The sequence below is a fragment of the Macadamia integrifolia genome, chromosome 9 (assembly GCF_013358625.1).
Source record: "Macadamia integrifolia cultivar HAES 741 chromosome 9, SCU_Mint_v3, whole genome shotgun sequence".
NCBI classification, from domain to species: domain Eukaryota; kingdom Viridiplantae; phylum Streptophyta; class Magnoliopsida; order Proteales; family Proteaceae; genus Macadamia; species Macadamia integrifolia.
The window spans coordinates 14,661,066-14,681,076 of NC_056565.1; the positions used below are offsets into that span (position 1 = coordinate 14,661,066).

Sequence of the window (20,011 nt, forward strand, 5' to 3'; positions counted from 1 at the left end):
AAAAAAAAAAAAAAAAAAAAAGAGGAAGGGACATGGAATTAGTTGGAATGAGTGAGGATTGTTGTGTGAGGAAGGATTGTAGGGGAGGAGAGAGCGTGACTGGTGGGGGTAGATTCGGGAAGTAGGTGTGGGAGAGGAAGAGAGACCATGACCGATAGAATCTTAGAACTCAGAAGAGGGGAGTAATATTTTTCAAAATATGTGGGGAATTTCACTAGGAATTCAATGCTACTATTAAATTATTTAGCTTACGATATCATTTTTTTATTATTATTTTATGATAATTGTTTAGTAGGTTTTCACGCACATATTCTCATGGTAATCATGTTTTCTCATGACAGATATAACAATTCCACAAAACAGTTGTAGATTAACAACTGCAATTATGAATGAAACTTTACCCAAAAAAAAAAAAAAATTATAAAAGGCCAATGTACCATGTGCATCAGCGTGGGTGTACGGTATTAGATGCTCTTAAAAACAGAATAATGGAGGAAAATATGCATTGGAGATACACCATCCAAACATGCTTATTTCTTTAATGTGGCATTTGGTAGGACCAAAAAGTATGATTAGCTAAGCATAGGCCTCCACATCAACAGATTCCAATACATCACTATCTCTCCATTGCGAGGAAAATGCAAATTAGTATATTAAAATACTGAATAATTCAAGACATTTAAGTTCTTATAAGAAAGAAATCATGGCTGACTTCTGAACAAACAGCAGCAAAGATATATATATATATATATATATGTGAGATTCTTTAGACATGATTAACAAACAGCTTATAAGAGAGCCTCTAGCTTATTCCTTTTGTGCTTCTTTAGTTTCAATTAATTAACCCTTAAATTGATTAAAATGAAAAAAATGTCTTCTTCTACTAATTAGAGTTTGCATGGCATTTAGATTAAGCATATGAATTTGAAACCGAAACCATTTACCGAAACCAAATCAAACCGTTTACATCAAAACTGCAAAACCGTTTAGTAAATGATTCGGTTATGGTTTCAAGTTTGAGACTGATTAGTTAAATGGGTCGGGTCGATTTTAATCGTTTTACCTGTTGGTTTCAAACCGAATTGACACGGTGAAAACCAAACCATTTAAACTGACCCGATTAACTTGTATAACGATTAAATATTTGGTTGTTTTAACAAAACATAATGGTTTAATTTAAGGAAAAATTAAGGACCATAGAGGCTGTCCAACAGTCTATTCAATAATTTACTCCTATTACGTAGTTAAATCCTTACTTGTTCAATGCTTCATTTAATTTGATACAAGATTAAAGCATTTATCAACAAAATAAAATTTTAGTAAGTATGCGAATAAACTAGTAAACCTATTGCTAACCGTTTAAAAACCGTATGGAATAAACCACGATTAAAACCATTTAAAACCATGAAATCGACACTGTTTAAAAATCGTGGAACCAAAACTGTTTATTAAATGGTTGCGGTTTCAGAAAGTGTAACCGTTTAGTAAATGGTGCAATTTTGGTTTCAGCCAAATAAATGTGCATCGAATCAAATAACACCGTATACACCGAAACCGAAACAATTAACACCCTTAATTTAGATTTTGCCATGAAGTGAAGAACATGCCTTGTAGCACCAAATTTTGTATTCCATGATTATCGGTCATTCACACCCATGGTTTGAGGAATTGGAATCGGATTAGGATTAAGTTAATTATTTGATTTTAGCAACTCTCTTTTGAATCACCCATTATTCATGTCTGATCTTCATTTTTTACAATTAATGTACTTACTTCTTTATCAGGATCATTAAGTCTATAAAATAAAAAGATTCCAAAAAATTTATAGATTTTGAGAAAATCTTTGTATCGTCGTTCCCATTCTTTAGATTCCAAAACCTAGGGTTCTCATTGACTCCGGCCAATCCAATGTCTAGGGTTGTAGTTGATTTGGATCAGAATCAATGAAGGCCGATCCCATATCTGATTTGAATTGTTAATTGATGGAGGCCAACTCATGTTCAATTTCGGTTCTTAGACCTAGGGCTCATAACTTTCTTTCATTTTGATGTCAATTACCACATTTTTTACATTGATTGGTTAACAATGGGTGTCAAATTTACCAGGTGCCATTTTTTAAGTTTTTTTTTGTTTCTAAGGGATGGTCGCTATAAGTGACACTTTCTTATGTGCCCAATAATGCCCACTAGTAGGAGATGTAATTAAGCACCCAAAGGAGACATCAATAAGAGGTGGGGGCGGTGCAAGCCATGCACCGGTGTATCTAGGACATGTAACATTCTTTCGATTGTGCTGATGTAGGACAGAAAAAATTGGTTTTCAAAATTATTTAAAAGTAATTTATAATTATGTCATCATCAAAGATTACCGTGCATGCATATCTTTTTATTTTACAAATGAAATGATAGGATTTATCCTTACTAAAAAAGTTATGTGAAGAGTATAAAAAAATAGGGAAAAGTATGCGCATGTTGCTGGGGTACCAACTTCTATTACTCTCTCTCCCTTCCCTTTGAAAATGACCCCATGCCCCTTGCATCCTAGGTCCCCATTGGTTGAGACGCTACTCCAGGATAATCAATGGCATGCTGAAGCCTCTTCTGAAAGATTTTTTTTTTCTTAATAAAATTATTTGACATCATAAGGATTGTCAATAAAAAAAAATCCATTTTTCAAATACTTATTTTTTAAGGGCAAATTGATATCTACATAAAATATAGTGAATTATTAATTCTAAATGTGATAGAAAGCTCCCGGGAGAAACTCCCGTCAATAACAAGCTGAGTATTTATAAGATTTTCAGTCCAAAGAAAGATTCTAAATGTGATTGCATAAAGAAAACGAAACAAAAACCACTAGGAAAAGGCGATGAATAGGAAGAGTTCTGAATTCAACGCCTAAGCCAGTTGACCTGGGACCAATTCCGAGGATTCAGTTTGATAGCCATATATGCATCCTATGCACCCTATACATAGCTTCCAGTAGTAATAGAGCCATTACCCTGTGGTTGAGGAACCTGAACTCTGCACGCATGAGGGACATGCAGCCGTTAAAGCAGTCGAAGGAGCAAAAACAGAGGCAAGGATTGGATTCCACCCAAACCAACTGTTTCATATCCTTTGGCCCCCTACCTCGTAACTATGGCAAATTAAGAAGGCTCCTCCAGAATCTTTAGTGGCAACAAGGTCTGGTTATATATGGTCCTGAATTGGACCAAGTATGCAAATTGCCAAGGAGATCGATCTAAATTTATCCATTCTCAACCCGACTTGATCATTCAAAACTCAAACTCAAGTCATGGAGAACAATTTCAGATAATTTGCGCTATTGGAATCTATTGGTTGCAGGTTCAATACTTTGGAAATAGATTTTCCTGCTTTGCAAGGGATAAGGCCACGTTCATTTACGCCTCCTAGACCTTGTTGTAATGGTAGCCTTGTGCACTGAAATAAGGACTATTTTGAGAGGGTTTATGTCAAGTTCTAGTAGATAAATCTGAAAGGATAAAAAACGTTAATTGCTATGTCCTCTCACAGGGTTCTGTGAAATGACCCCATGCTCTCTCATTAGAGGATGTAGGGAACACGACCAGTTACAATTCCACTCTCAGAGTATTCCCTCAAAACAAAAAGATATCAGAATCATTCCCCGGGAGTGTAATCAAACAACATTTAAGCTACTAGGTATTTGTAAATCAAACCAAACCATTAGAAAAAAAAAAGAAGGAGGGTATTCCTGTTTGGAAGTTATTCCTACCAAACACTCACCATTTATTGTAGGCTTACAAAACAACGGAAAAGAGAATGAAAAAAGCAAGAGACCTAATAAATAAGGACACTACCCTCTCTCCTGTCTCCATCTTTAACCCAACCCCACTCTTTAACATTCATGCGAGGAGGTGCGTGACAAACCAAACGGTCCCTCCTGATTAATACTTCACGAGCTTCATTTCCTAAAATTTCAAATTTCTCAACTCGTTTTCAAATTTAATGGTCTTAAAACTATTCTTGTGTCCTTCCTTCTTCTTTCTCTCACCCACCAGCTATGGCCCAATGGTTAGAACTGTAAGATCAGGCTGAAGCAGCCATTAAGAGACAAGAGGCAAGCCAGTAGGTCCAGTACCCATAAGATACAAACAAAAAGTTAATTTTCATAAATTTAAAAAGATAAAATACAAAAACTTAAAAAAAAAAAAAAATCACTAACTTCATTAAGACAACAGATTTAGGTTTTGTATATGACAAAGAATGCATTTTAAAAATTGGTTTTAAAATTAACCGGAGTTACGCATATGGATTTGTGCATAGTAACGGATCAGGTACTGGCTATCATAAATCGATACGATACCAATATGGATTTGCCAAGATTGAATAGTTTTGCCCTGTTTTTTTGTTTTAGGTAGGTTGTTAAGGAGAGTTGAATTCATGACCTCTTAATTGTGAGGTGTTGGTCATTGTCAACTGAGCCACTCATTGAGGTTTTCTACCTTGATTATCCTAAAAAAATCAAGGTTTTGAATAGTTCTACCCCTAATTCATATTGTTCCAAAAATATGAGATTCACAAGATATTAGGATCAATGGCTTACAATACTGATACCATGGTTTTGATGCACGGTATCAAATTGGGTATCAATCACTTTCAAAACCGATATGATACTAACACACACCAACACAGAACGACTCGTATCAGACAAATTTACCCATGTATTTCCTAAAATTTAATTTTTTTTTAATTCTACCTCTAGTCCATACCGTTTCATTGATACAATATCAGAACCAGAGGCTAGCAAGTAGCAATAGTGAATTGAATACCGATACCTCAAATCATGATTGATATGGATCGCTCGTATTCGATGTGTAAAAATCGTTTGTAATCGCTGCACTGATGCAGTGAGCATCGGATAGCTGGAAGCCCCTAAGGGTGCGTGCCCAGATGTTTTCAACCGTTTGATATTCGATGTTTACTGTACCTCACCGGTCACAGGAGAGGATGTGGACTCCCCATGCCTCAAACAATGGTTAAGCAAGAGGCAATATTTTAAAAAATGGTTTTAAAAGTAACAGTAAGAATTAGTACTAAATTATTCAAATGGGCTATTAAATAAAATTGAATTCTAGAATCCTGCAATTTAAATTACACAAACAAGAGACCCCACCATCCCCTTCTCTCTCTAAAATCCTGTCCTGCAGCGACTCTGACCCCCATTAATGCCACAACAAAACTCAAATCCAAGGAAGAAAAGTAAACCACCATTCGTCTCAATAAGGCCTCAGAGTTAGAGAGCCTAACGGGCCAAAAACGATGAAGCTCTTGCCCTCTCTTTTCAAGACCAGCAGAGACACAAAGTCTCCTTCTCTTTCTTCTTCATGGCCATGGCCATCTTGTAAGCAACAGCCCAAGACCTTCTCTTTCAGAGCCGACGACAACATATTCAAGACGGTTAACTCAGTCTTCATAGATGCCGGCGATGTGGTCACAACGCCAGAATCCTCATGGTTCACTAACTCGTCCGAGTCAGCTAGCTTCTCAACAGTTTCAGAGGTTGTCTCAGGAGGGGGATCTGTAGAGACAATGATTCGTGGGTTACGATCTGAAAGGCTATTTTTCGAGCCAGGAGATTCAAATTCGATATTAGAAGAAGCTAAGGCTGGTGGGTTTCCATTCAAAGAGAGCTTAGTGTTGGCCATGGAATCAAAAGACCCATATGTGGATTTCAGAACATCAATGGAAGAGATGGTGGAGGCTCATGGGTTGAAAGATTGGGAGTGTTTGGAAGAGTTGCTTTGTTGGTATTTGAGGGTGAATGGTAAGAAGACTCATGGTTTTATTGTTGGAGCTTTTGTTGATTTGCTTGTTGGGTTAGCTGAAACTGATGATGGTTCTTCTTCTTCTTCTTCTTCTTCTAGACCTTCTTATCCTTCTTCATCTTCATTAAAAATTGGTGAGATTGAGGAGGAAGATAAAGATCCTCCTCCTTCAATTTCAGAGATTTGATTTAGATTATCTCTGAATCATTTTTTGTGTATATTATTTAGGAAGGTAGTCAAATCTCTCTCTCTCTCTCTCTCACCTGACTCTTGTGAGAAAAAAAAAAGGGTTGTCATTTAAGATGAAAATGAGATATGATGGTTGATTTTTTTCTTCAACTCTGCAACAATTGAATGGCCATTACTGTTACTTTAGTTGATGATAAGTAGTTTATAGTCATTTGTGACTTGTGGGTTTCAGCTTATTAGGGTAAATTTTATATGATATATGCAAGGTAGATTAGGATTATGGGGTGATATGTATATGTAACATTGTAACTCAATTGGGTTTATAGAATGATAAATGGTCATTTTTAACATAAATTTGAATGTTTGAAAATAGTAATAGATAAGACAGTCATGGATCACTTGGTAGGGTCAATTCTGGACCTTATGGTGGTGAATCTCTCCCTCTCTTAAGTCACTATCTCTTTCCCTTACTAAGTAAAACAAAACATTCCAGCTATGGCAGAAAAAAAAAAAAATTTAATAAGCATAAAGAGTACAAGGATGGAATACTAACTCTTTTTCTTATTATAGAGTTCCTAGGCCGAGTAGTTGGAAAAAAAAAATTTGGTAATGATGTTTGTGTATGGTACAACCAACCTTTGGTGCATTCAAAGCAAGCTCCTTTTTGAAACTTACAAATATATGAAACTTACAAATATAGATAAAGTTAAGGGGTCTTTCATTCAGAGCTTGATCTTGAAAGGCAACTGCAAAGACCCTAGCCTGGTTGGTCCATTTTGTTAGGTTGAAAATCTCCTGATATTATCTTTAAAAGTTAGCTAATAAGGAGAGGGTGCTAAAGTTATAAGGCAACATTTGACAACGTTCGTTGTTCCATTTCACTCGTTTTTAAAAACATAAATAAAAATTTATGCCTATTTACAATTCTAGAAATGACTTTGACAAAATAAGTCCGACTTTGTTTTGATACCATTTATTGTGATTTAAGTAGAATTTACCCCTTAAAAGTTAATCGTGAAGAAAAGGTGCTCACGTCTTTTTAAGCCTTCACATCAAGTTATTCATGTCCGATGTGGGATCATTGCATTTGTGTAAAACGTAACATTTTCCACTATAAATATATACAATTAGTAAAATCAACCAATGAATTGAATAGGATTGGCTTGAACCTTAGGAATTAGCCGATTTTTTTAACTTTGGAATTAGACAGAATGATCGATTTGACAAAAATGGGGGATCCAATTTTGATTCATAGAACCATGAATTTAATGAAGGGGTTTGATGTATGATATATGCATTAGCCTCAAAGCATTGTATTAGTTAGTAAAAATCAGATTACAACTAGAAATCGACCATGGCATGTGTTAACCTTAATTAATTCATTATCTGATAATTTAAAAAACAAATCTTCTTAGTTTTGATTTCATGGGTTATTAATAATAATTAAATTGATTGATATTAATGTATGTGGCTGCATGGAATAAGCAACATGGCCATCAGATCATGGCATGAGTTATGATTCACTGATTATATATGTGGGATCTTCTATTAATGGTTTAAATCAGCCCCTCAAAGCTAATAACCAATCAATCTATTGCCACAAACTTGGCTTAGCATGAACCAGAAATTAATTCAGATTTATGTAATATATTACAAAAATAAAACCTCACAAACATAAAGAAATAATTTATTAATTTAATTGTCAACGGTCTTCCTTTAAGAGCTCAGAGCTCGGTGCCTTCTTGGCTTCAATATCCGAGCACGATTCTTGTCTGTGAGGGGTGAAGCTTCTAAACCTTGTGCCATTGTCCATATATAACTAATCTCCCCCTTAAGCAATGCAGTATACAATAATTTATTATTACTTGGGATTTGCGATAATGTGATTTTAATAAATTATAATTGCGTCATTAAGGGTTGGGATTAGTGCTAGGCTGCTTGTATATTACAAAGGCCCGGAATCCCTTGCGGTTTTCCTTTCCATCAACAATTCCAAAGCCTTGTAATTAATGAGGTTAACAAGGTAAAATTTTCATCACAATCAATAAAATCAATAAGATTAAAAAGGTAATTAATTGTACATTTTTCAAATCTTCTCATGGATTGAGTTTTGAGAGGGTGGGCCTTGACACAATGGTAAGTTGCCACACTGAAAACTAGTGATCGTCGGTTCAAGTTGAAAAATAGTCTCTCCGCAAATTGGAGACAAGGTATGTACGTTATGACCCTTCCTAGATCCAATAGTGGCGGGAGCCTTATGGACTAATAATACCCTCTTATGTAGGGATGTAAATGGATAGTAAATCCAAATTCGAATTCGCATTCTTATTCATTTAGGGATATCTGTATCTGGTTAAAGGGTATCCAGATTAAAATCCGAATTATCCAAAAAATATCTGATCCGATTAAATAATCAAATAATGATTTTGAGGGTTCTTGAAGTTTAAACAAGTTTTAGAGAATGAGGGAAAGAGTTAAAACAACTTAGAAAGATGGATTAAGAGCAAATTATATTCATTAGGGGGGGAGAAAGGTCCGAATTACACGAGTCGGAGAGTTAACGAATAGTTGAAAATCTGAATTCGATTTGCATCCATATTCTTTTAGGGGTATTCATATCCGGATCCAAACACATCTGATCCAAATTTGATCTGTATCCGATCCGTAGTCCTATGAGTGATGTTCCTCTCCCCTACAGGTAACCAGCTCACATCATTTCTTTTTTTTTTTTTGGTAGGAAACCGATTTATTTATTGAAGCGTGAAAAAACGCATGGAGTCCAAATTACATAGATCGGACAGCCAGGGAGTGGAACTGGGCTAAAGTCTCTTGCGCTCGCAAGTCACGCCCTTCCGGGCCAGGGATTCAGCAATGTTGTTAATCTCCCTGGAAATTAGTGGAAATAATAGTCCACAAAAAAGGATTTAAGGTACTTAATATCCGCAAGAATATTGGTAACTTCAGTGGGGGGCGATGATTGATCTGAAGAAATATAAGACACCAGATCATAGTTCTCATTCTTAACTCGTAAGCGATCAATATCTTCGGAAATGCAGTGGAGGAGGCCATCTCGAATAGCTAGCGCTTCGCCAAGTAAGACCGAGGTAAAGGTGGTTGAGGTGGACACAACTAGGATAGGAGATCCATTACAATCTCTAAGAATGAAACCAATATCTCCTTTGTTGCCCATAGTCGCTACATCTATGTTGAGTTGGAATGTTGCATCTTGAGGGGGGGACCAAGAAAAGGGAGTAGTTGTTGGAGGATGGATGGAGGAGGGGGTTGGAGGGAAGGGGTGAAGGGCACTTTGTATTTCAGCAAAGAGGTGCTCAGAATTACGGATCACATCAGTAGGGGAAAAGATGGTCTGGCTGAACATAGAATCATTCCGAGCCCTCCACAAATTCCAGCAGTAGACCTATGCCAAAGCGCTTAGCTTACGGTCATGCTTCGAATCAGAGCGGGAGAGGGTGCCCCAATGCTATATGAACAAGGAAAGATGGGGATCTGGAGGTGGGATATAGGAAAGAAAGGAGCCAAACCAGATAGCTTTAGCAAATGGGCAGTCGAGGAGGATGTGATCAAAGTTTTCAGATTGTATACCGCAGCGCTGACAAGTAGAGTCAATGGGCACATTCCGGCAAAGCAAGGCTACATTTGAGGCTAAACCATTAGCACAGGCCCACCATAGGAGACTTCTGATTTTTGGAAGGGGAGGACATGACCAGATACATTTCCATACTTCCTTGGGGATGTGCCGCGCCGACACATTGGAGGAGGAAGAAGCAACAAAGTCTGCAGGGCCATCAGCTTTGTTACCCAAGAGGTGGTACGCTGGTTTAGTAGAGAAGACTCCGTTCTTGCTTGCGCCCCAAACCTGAGCATTTGGTCTTGGAAACAGTCCCAATTTGATTTTGTAATCATAGTAACATCCAATGGGTGAAAGTAGAATTAGAGAAAATCAAGCTTCTAGCAGCGGTTCTCTTGGTCTGTCAAATCGCCCACTTTTAAGCCCATAGGCAGTTGAGAAATGGGAGCGCGAATTTTATAGGTTGGATTAGTTGGGATCCACCCATCCGAAGCAACAAGAATATTCTCATCAGAATCAATATTCTGTAGAAACTCAACCCTAAAACGATGCAGAAGATAATGGAAAAACAAAACAAACAATACACAGATTTTACGAGGTTCGGCAAGGTTACCTACGTCCCCGGTGAGATGAGATCCTGCTTCACTATCAATGGAGAATAGGGTTACATCGTTCTTCCTCACACCTCTCCGTATTGCTTGCATTACAGAGAAGGAAACCCTCGCTACAAATATATAGCGATAAAACCCTAATCCGGATTAAACTACAATTGCCCTAAAATAAAAAATTCGAGCGGGGAGCTGCGCCCCATTACACCCCCTGCTAGATTGCCGTCCTGCTTGTCTAGGTGCTGCACCAATACTCCCTGGATTTAAACTGCGATGAAATACAAGACATCATACTCCAACATATTCCAGAGTAGGCCAGCTTGAAGAACCTTCTTTCCTTCTATAATTCCCTGCCACGCCCAAAAAGGGTTAGAACCCAATTTAGCTTGAAGGAAATCAAGATTGGGAAAGTACACTTGCTTCATGAAAATGGCCCAGGCCGAAGAGAGATGTTTCCATAGATGCCATGCCAGCTTGCTGAGCAATGCCTTATTGTGAAGTTGTGTATCTCCAAAACCAAGCCCCCCTTTCTCTTTTGATTGGCGAAGGCGCTTCCACGATATCCAGCATATTTTGTTATGACCATCCTTCTCCCCCCAGTAAAAGTGGGTAGCCACACTCCTAATCTTGGAGTGGTGCGATGCTGGCAATTGAAAGTGGGATGAAGCAAAGGTGTTCATGGAGAGGGCGTCCGATTTGAGAACTTCACAGCCAGCATATGAGAGGAGGTTCCAACCGCTCAAGCAATTAGCAATCTTGTCATTAATCACGTTGAAGAGTTGCGCCTTTGACATTCCGAACTCGGTAGGGAGTCAGAGTAGGGCATTTTCATAATTCTTGAGAACCACAGTTTGAATTTGGGGGCCGTGTTCGGACTGAAAGTGAGGGAGGATTTTTTACAATTGATGAGTTGCCCACTTGCTTGGCGATATAAATTCAAGCAGCCTTTAAGATTTTGGATCTCTTGCAAGGTGGCCTCGGCAAATGATAGGCTATCATTGGCCAACAATAGATGAGTAAGAGGGGCTGATTGGTTCCTCACTTTCATACCTTTAATAATTCCCAAAGATTCAGCATGGCTGAGGACGGAGCTAAGGGCCTATGAGCACAAGACAAATAGAGTGGGGGAGAGGGGATCACCCTGCCTCATGCCTCTAGTAGGAGAGACAGAACCACGCACCGTGGCGTTAATGAGGAGGTTATAAGATACTGAGGTAATGCAAGACATGATTAGTGAAGTTCACTTATTACAGAACCCCTGCTGTAGGAGGACTCTCTCGATGAAAACCCACTCGAGGTGGTCGTATGCCTTAGCCATGTCAAGCTTAAGGGCCACAAACTTCTTCTTACTTTTCTTTTTCCTCTTAATATAATGAAATGCCTCATGCGCTGTAGAATATTATCTAAAATTAATAGGTCAGGGATAAAGGCAGATTGTGTCGTCGAAATGATGGAATCGAGGAAGTGCATAAGGCATGATGCGATAAGCTTAGGGCCCGTTTGATAACATTTCTTTCGTTTCTATTTCAAGAAATGGCAGAAACATAAATTTCCTTTTCTAGAAACAAAAACGGAATTGAAGGTGTTTGATAAGTCATGTTTTTAGAAGTCGATAATGTAGAAACGCAACCCTAAAACGATGCAAAAGATAATGGAAAAACAAAACAAACAATGCACACAGATTTTACGAGGTTCGGCAAGGTTGTCTACGTCCCCAGTGAGATGAGATCCTGCTTCACTATCAATGGAGAATAGGGTTACAGCGCTCGTCCTCACACCTCTCAGTATTGCTTGCATTACAGAGAAAGAAACCCTCGCTACAAATATATAGCGGAAAAACCCTAATCCGAATTAAACTACAATTGCCACCCTAATCCGGATTAAATTACAATTGCTCTCAAATAAAAAATTCGAGCGGGGGGCTGCGCCCCGCTACACCCCCTGCTATGCAGGGGGCCTCCTGCCCCCCTTGCAACCCCCACGGCCCGCTAACCGGCTAGTGGGACCGCCGTCCTGGCTGTCTAGGTACTGCACCAATACTCCCTGGATTAAACTGCGACGGAATATAAGACATCATACACCAACAGATAATGACCAATGAAAAAATGGCCACAAGTAGTTTCCAGAAACGGAGAAACAAGTTCAACTTGTTTCGCCTGAGTCGTTTCTTGAACCATAAATAAGTAGAAATTACTATATCTGTTTTTGAAAATAAGTGAAATGAAACAGTTTTATCAAACGCTTTTTGTTCTGTTTCTGCTGTTTTTGGAAACAGAAACGACAGAAACGCGTTTCTTGAAACGTTATCAAACGAGCCTTTAGTGATCACTTTAGTGAGGACATTACATAAACTAATTGGCCTGAAGTGATCCACCGTTTCTAGCTAATCAACTTTAGAGATAAGGCATATCAACGTAGCATTAGGAGCAGAAGGCAAGTGATCATCTCAAAACACCTCTTGAGCAAAGGAAAGTATATCAGAGCTCACAGTGTCCCAGTAGCGTTGGAAGAATGCTGGGGGAGACTGTCTGGGCTGGGCGATTTCAGCGGATACATAGCAAAGAGTGCAGCTTTGACCTCCTCTACCTCAGAAATTTGGCATAACTCTTCATTCATCTGATCTGAAACCATTGGACGAATAGTTTGGAGGATAAATTGGAGAGATTCATCATCAATTGGTACAGAAGAAAAAATGGAACCAAATTTGCTCACTATCTCCCTGAAAATTTTCGATTCCGAACTAGACCAATTCCCATTAGCAAGTTGGAGTTTCAGGATCTTGTTGCGGTTACGACGCTGCATCGTCGCCGTAAGGAAGAATTTGGTATTTTTACCCCCACTAAATAACCATAGGATTCTAGATTTTTGCTGCCAGAGGAGCTCCTCCCTTTGAAGTTCTAATTTCAGCAACTTCGAGACCTCTGAGGCTCGGTTTTGAGAAGTGACTGAGATACCATCTTGGAGGTGCTCAAGTTCGTGGAGACAATTCTCTATTTTCCTGTGGACATTTCCAAATACTTTCTTGTTCCAAGTGGTGAAGTTCTCCTAACAGTTGGCAGTTTTTTGAAGCAATTTGGTAGATTCTGACCCAAAAGAAGGGATATTCCAAGCTTGGGTGGCAACCTTCTTGCAATCCGGATGGGTGAACCACATGGATTTGAACTAAAAAGGACGGGTGCTAGATGATCGACCACCTTCAATGTCCACAATCAAAGGGAAGTGATCTGACCCAATAATAGACTGAACGGTGATTGCGGTCTCAGAGAAAGAGGTTCGCCAGGCCTGGTTCGCGAGTGCCATGTCCAACTGGATTCTGATATTTACGCAGCTTTTTTTATGTAATTGTAGAAACACAACCTTAAAACGATGCAGAAGATAATGGAAAAACAAAACAAACAATGCACACGGATTTTACGAGGTTCGACAAGGTTGTCTACGTCCCCGGTAAGATGAAATCCTGCTTCACTATCAATGGAGAATAGGGTTACAACACTCGTCCTCACACCTCTCAGTATTGCTTGCATTACAGAGAAAGAAACCCTCGTTACAAATATATAGCGAAAAGACCCTAATCCGGATTAAACTACAATTGCCACCCTAATCCGGATTAAACTACAATTGCCACCCTAATCCGGATTAAACTACAATTGCCCTCAAATAAAAAATTTAAGCGGGGGGCTGCGCCCCCCTTGCAACCCCCACGGTCAGCTAACCGGCTAGCAAGACCGACGTCCTGCCTGTCTAGGTGCTGCACCAATACTCCATGGATTAAATTGCGACGGAATACAAGACATCATACACCAACAGTTATTCCAAGTGAAGGAGGGGCCATGCGATTTAATATCCATGAGGCGACATGAATCAACAAAAGTCCAAAAGATGCCCATATCTCTGTTGAATTTGGAACGACCTCCCAATTTTTCATGCCAAGCTAGATAGGTATTTAAGTCACCTATGCAGACCCACTCTTCGAAACGATTATACCCGAAAGCCGAAATATCATTCCATACCTATTGTCTACAAGATTTCACTGGATTTCCATATACACAGGTCAATAAAAAAGTAGGGGAAGAAGAGGAGTTCACCTGAGCGTCAATAAAATTTTGGTCCGCCGTCAAAACAGTAATATCCACATTATTATTCCATAAAATTCTAAGCCCACCAGAGGACCCCGGGGGATCGACTGAGAAAGAGGAATGAAAGTGCAGACGATGGCCAATGCGCGCGATTTTGGTGTTGTTGTTCTTGGTCTGCATAAGAAACACAATATCAGGGTGGCTGGAGTTTGATAAATGCTATAATGAACGAAAAGTCAAGGAACTCCCCAATCCTTGACAATTCCAGCTGATAATCTTCATTGATCCACCTGGGGCTGATTTCCCCCAACCACCAAGGGGCCATCCTCTAAAAAATACTCGTTTAGAGATGGATTATAAGAAATTGTCGTAGCCTCACACTCTTGCTGTCCCTGCTTGGGGCGTTTGCTTCTAGGTCGAGGAGTGCAGCTCTCAGAAATGTTTAGGTCTCAAATGTAAGGGGTAGAGGTGTTACAAACCTGTTTGTGTCTTCGATGGGGTAGTGGGGAGGGAGGGATGAGGTTGAGAGTCACTGGAGGAGTAGGTCTTTGAATGTTAAGTGAAGGGAGCTCACTGGTTGGGGAGTGGGAGGCAGAGGTGGGCCAAGGCACATGAGCAGTGGCATTTGGGGTGTTATGATGATGGGAGGGGTAGCTGATGATGGTTGAAGTGATGTAGGAGGGCTGGGCTGAGTTGAGCATTGATCTGTGTTTGGAAGGAGTTGAGGGAAAACACCCGTGGATATCAGGTCGATATCGGAAATGGAAACACCCGATAAAAGAGGGAGGAGGGCTAACATTGAGTTTGCGGAGTTGGGGAAGAGATGTAAATGGGAGTTGATGGCTGCGAGAAGGGATTTGGATGACTCTTGGAGAGAGAGGTTCGTGTTGTGTGGAAGGTTCGACTGGGTGGAGGAGGTGTGTGCCATCATAGAGGGATGATTGAAGGGGCCAATTATTTGACCATAGGGGGGATGTGGGACAAGGGTGGCAGGCATGTTTGGTTGAAGAGGGAAGGTAGAATTACAGAGCTGCATTTGTACGTGTTTGGTAGAGGAATGGTGGTTGTACTACCACCATATATGGGCCCACACCCCAAAGCTGGTCCACACACCTTATGGATGGATACACCTTATGGATGGATAGAGTGAGAGGATCAAAATCCTCTGTTTTTCTCATCCATGTTTTTCATTGTTTTACTACTTGCAGAACGCGACACGTGGACAATAAGGAGACCAACGGTCAAGATTGGGTGAGGATTATTACATCCGGTGCATTGGTCTTAAAGTTATCCACGTGTCGCGTTCTGCAGGTAGCAAAACAAGAAAAAACAGGGATGAAAAAAACAGAGGATTATTTTCCAGAGTGAGATGGGATGGGATGCTTACGTGCAAGGGAGAGGATCCTGACTCGAAGAGAATCAAGGGATGCTCTTCTCTCTCCTCCTCCCTCTCCAATTGTAGAAGTCCTATATGCTTTCTATATTTGCATCCGACCGCCAAGAAAATTGAGAATCTCTTCACCGTGAGTTATGAGAAATTTGGTCCATTTTTTTATGTGAAAATATATTCAAATTCTCTTAAACCGAGTTTTTTTGGACATCAATTCACTGTGGCCTATCGAAAGCATACAATATAAGGGGGGAGGGAGATAAGGGGGAGAGAGGGATGTCACATCTTGACCTAATTTTTCTTCATCGAATTTTTCCAATTCGTGAACCCAGTGCTGGTTGCAACCTCTGCTGGTAGAGCAAGAGTCAGGTTTGTGGTTTAAGGACCAACACTTATCACACACATTCCCCCAGGCATCATTTTGTCCAAAATGTTGTAGGGAATCGATGCGTGTAGGACATTTAAACGTTACTTGATTTTCGTCAAGTCATTAATGAGATAGGAACAGATCAATTAAAATCTTCATTTCCAAGGTAACTTTTGTGAATTTTGAAATTCAAAAGGACAGAAATTAGAGTGTTCCAATTTCTCTAGCTCTGTGAGGATTTTATTAAATTATTTTGCATGAATAACATCACTATCTTTAACCCAAAAACAGAAAAAATCATGTCTTGGCAAGTTATTGATTTATTTATTTATTTATCTATTTATCTCACATTGAATAGGTTTACAGTGGTTCGGTTAACCATAGAAAATCCATGGGCCATTTGAGGGTTGGCCTAGAATTTTTTAGGGTTTATACATGGGGAAACCTTGATAGGGGTGTAAATTGGTTCAATTCTTGGCAATTGGTCTGATCTTTAACGGTTCAAACCCGAATGGGTCAGGACCAAAACTGGATCAATAAACTAATTGGTTTCAAGCTTGACACTCAGAACTGTTTATTAATGGATTGGTTGGTTTCAGTTCTTAATCAGTTCTAGGCACTATTAAAGTGTTCACAATTCAAAAAATTCTTATTTAAGAAAAAATAATATTTTCTCAAATATTCAATCATTAGATATCCATACATAAGCATAGAGATAAAAAAAATCCCAAATTGATGTAAAGAAGAAATGGGTGTTTTAGATACATAATGGGGTAAACGAATATGTAGAAGATAGATCAAAAGGGTGAGTTGAATCATGGTCTCTATGAGTTTGGAGATGGGATCTTGAATTATGCAATTGTTGGATCTTGGTCTCAATGTATTTACAACACTCCTAGGGATTAATTGTCATGGTTTTGCGCTCGCAATACCCAGGGTCCAAGTAAGACCCCTCAACCCACATAAATTAAGAAAGACGGGGGCTTATGAGAACCATGAAACCGCTTTCAATTGGATGGAATTAAAAGTGAGATATCTATTTCATTAGGGATAGTCTCTTTCCAAATGAGCTACCCCGTGAGGTCAATCCTTTTTTTTTTTTTTTAACAACGGATATCTATGGCTTTAGCTTGATTAGTTTCATGGGTCCACACTAACCCTACAACCACATGAATCGGCTCATACTGAGGTTAAATGAGATTTTTTTTTTTTAGACTTATTATTTATTTATTTTTAAAATTTTTAGGTAAGTCTTAAGATGTTCATTTTATTTGAATTAGGCAGATTTGATTAGTAGATTTCTTAATGTGTAAACATATAATCAAATTCATTTAGTTATCTCTTTCCGAGACACAAACAAACCCTCTATCTCTTGGTCTTCCCTCTCCGCAGGCATAATTTTGTCCAAAATGTTTTAGGGAATTAATGCAGTTTAGGACATTTAAGCTTAATTTTATATTTTGACGAAGTCATTAATAAGATGGGGACAAATTAATTTAAATCTTCATTTTCAAGGTAACTTTTGTAAATTTTGTAACTCGAAACAGCACAGAATTTATAGTGTGTTAATTTCTCTAGCTCGCAGTGTTAGATTTTCATTAAAGGCTTTTGTATGAAGCTATGAATAGCATCTATTTATAGTTCTTTGAAGTTCCAATATCAATAATTTTTTACCCAAAAAAAAAAAAACCAATACTTGATACCCTGGCTCCCAGGGTGTAGATCATATGAATAGCATCTATTTAACCCAAAACGGGAAAGCCCCATCTCTAGAGCAAGTAATTATTTGTCTCACTCCAAAAGGTTTACACTAGTTGGATAGGCCGTTGGCCCTAGAAAATCCATGGACTTTTGAGGGTTGAGCTAGCTAGGGTTTTGGTAGGATTGCGATATGCGAACCCTTGATCTAGGCTTCTTTGTTTTTGGGTGTGTATCTAAGCTTCTTTGTGACTAGTCACCTGAAATTACGGTAAGTTAATGACTTCTTTTCTTTTTGGGAGAATGAACCCTATAGTCTTGTGTCATCTACACCTAAATATAGGAGATGATAAAATGATTATGTTCCCCCTCGTCCGCGCTAAAGATACTCTTGCAGACCCTCACATTAGTTTTACATGCATGTGTTGCCAACACCTGATTGATAGGGTTCTTTTTCCTTTTATTATTATTATTATTATTATTATTATTATTATTATTATTATGTTCGATAGTGTGGTCTGTGTGCTGACATCTTGACCAATGAAAGTGTGCAAGATATCGACTAGGAGGGATGCGGTGATTATTTTACACTCATTGTGTTTGGACGAAGAAGCACTCTCTTGGATAAATAACACATTTTTTTTTTTTTATTATACTTCATAAATACCTTTACATGCACTCTTACCGATAGCAGGTGGGAAAATGTGATCGCCCACCTAGACTTACAACAAAATGTGCAAGTGATCTAAACTCAGCTTTTTCCAGGTGCTAATAGTGAACTTGGATTTGTACCAACGAACTTTTAGCCAATCAATCAAGAGCATAGTTAACAAAAACGGGAATAACAAAAAAAAGTTAAAGGGCCAAATCAGCTTATCACATTCACCTTCACCCTATTTTTCCTTCCATTAAACCAGTCTCTTCAGATTTGACTTTTCAAACATTCTCCAAAGCTTCATACGTTAATGTACAGAAATAAATACGGATATTGTCCACAAAATTTAAGGACATTTAGACTATCTTGTGGCAGATATAAGAAAAAAATTAAGGAAATCGTGTTGTAGTAAGGTCGTCACTTGTTTAGTTCTTGTTGTAGCTTCCACTTTTCAAGCCTACGTTTTGCTTGAGAGAGATTCCCATCCACAACAGCTGACCAATTGGGACTTGGGAGAAACATAAATTGATGAGTGAGAGATCCTGCATCTAGTCCTTCAATGATGGATTTTTTAGTATGGAAACCCTGACCTCGTTATTGAAATTCGGTTGTATATATATATATATATAAAAGGAAAAGGATCTCGAAGCCGCTAGAGCAATGTATATTAGCATCTCTATATTTATCTCTTTACTTTTCACATGATATGATCTCGCTGCCCCATTTTTTACGATACTATTTTGTCACGATTTATTGATACGTGACACCAATTTAACAAAAATAAAATGTGATGGATTTTGAGCTGGTTTAGGCCCATTAATGTAGGTTAAAGTTGGGCTGGAGCCCAACCTTAACATGTGCTTCGGTTAGTCTCTGCCTGCCATGGAAATTTAAAATAGAAAACCTTCCCATCCCTTGTAACGGGAGAGGTTATTCGAGCTGACAGGGTGGGGGAGCCAGCCAATGGAAAGCGAGGGATACAATTCATCAATAGGGCAAAATGGGAGAGACCATGGTTCAGGAAAGGCTCCGTTTGACAATATTTCTATTCTGTAAAAGCAATCCTGAACAAGAAGTGAGATTTTTGTGATTTCGTTCTGAAAGAGTGATTCTATGGGAGTAGAGGCGTAAAAAGTGATTCTGAGTGATAAATTTTGAATTTAAAATGGTTTTTTTTTTCATATCTTGTTCATGTACAGTGGTCGAACTATATATAAACAATGTTTACAAAACTGTTGAGAGAATACTAGGAAGGAAAACATAAGAACTTGATTTTAGGATAGATGGATGAAATCATGACTTGATTCCAGTACATTCCAAAACTGTCTCGTATCCATCCATTGCTTGATTCCAGCATATCCAAAAATAGCTTGTCAATCCGTTGGGCTGGACATGTAGGCTCTGTACTGTAACGATTCTGTTTTTTAAACATGATTCTAGGCTTGGCACACTTTTTTGCATTTCTATTTTTTTGGAGTGATTCTGCATCTTAAATGTTGTATGGTAACCAAAAAAAAAAGTTGATTTTGTAACCTGGAAGAAATAAAAACCTGTATGGTTTGCATTTAACATAATCATTTCTAACAGAAACCAATATTTACATAAAATGTCATCTTTACCATGGGTGTCA

General features: G+C 38.6%; 1 protein-coding gene across 1 annotated transcript; it reads left to right on the forward strand.

The window, feature by feature from the left end:
• The first annotated feature begins 5,156 nt into the window (after positions 1–5,156).
• On the forward strand, positions 5,157–6,348 carry LOC122089889 (transcription repressor OFP13-like). The gene has a single exon (XM_042659635.1). It carries the CDS (start codon positions 5,304–5,306, stop codon positions 5,994–5,996), a length of 693 nt encoding a protein of 230 aa, XP_042515569.1. The 5' UTR covers positions 5,157–5,303; the 3' UTR covers positions 5,997–6,348.
• The last annotated feature ends 13,663 nt before the right edge of the window (positions 6,349–20,011 follow it).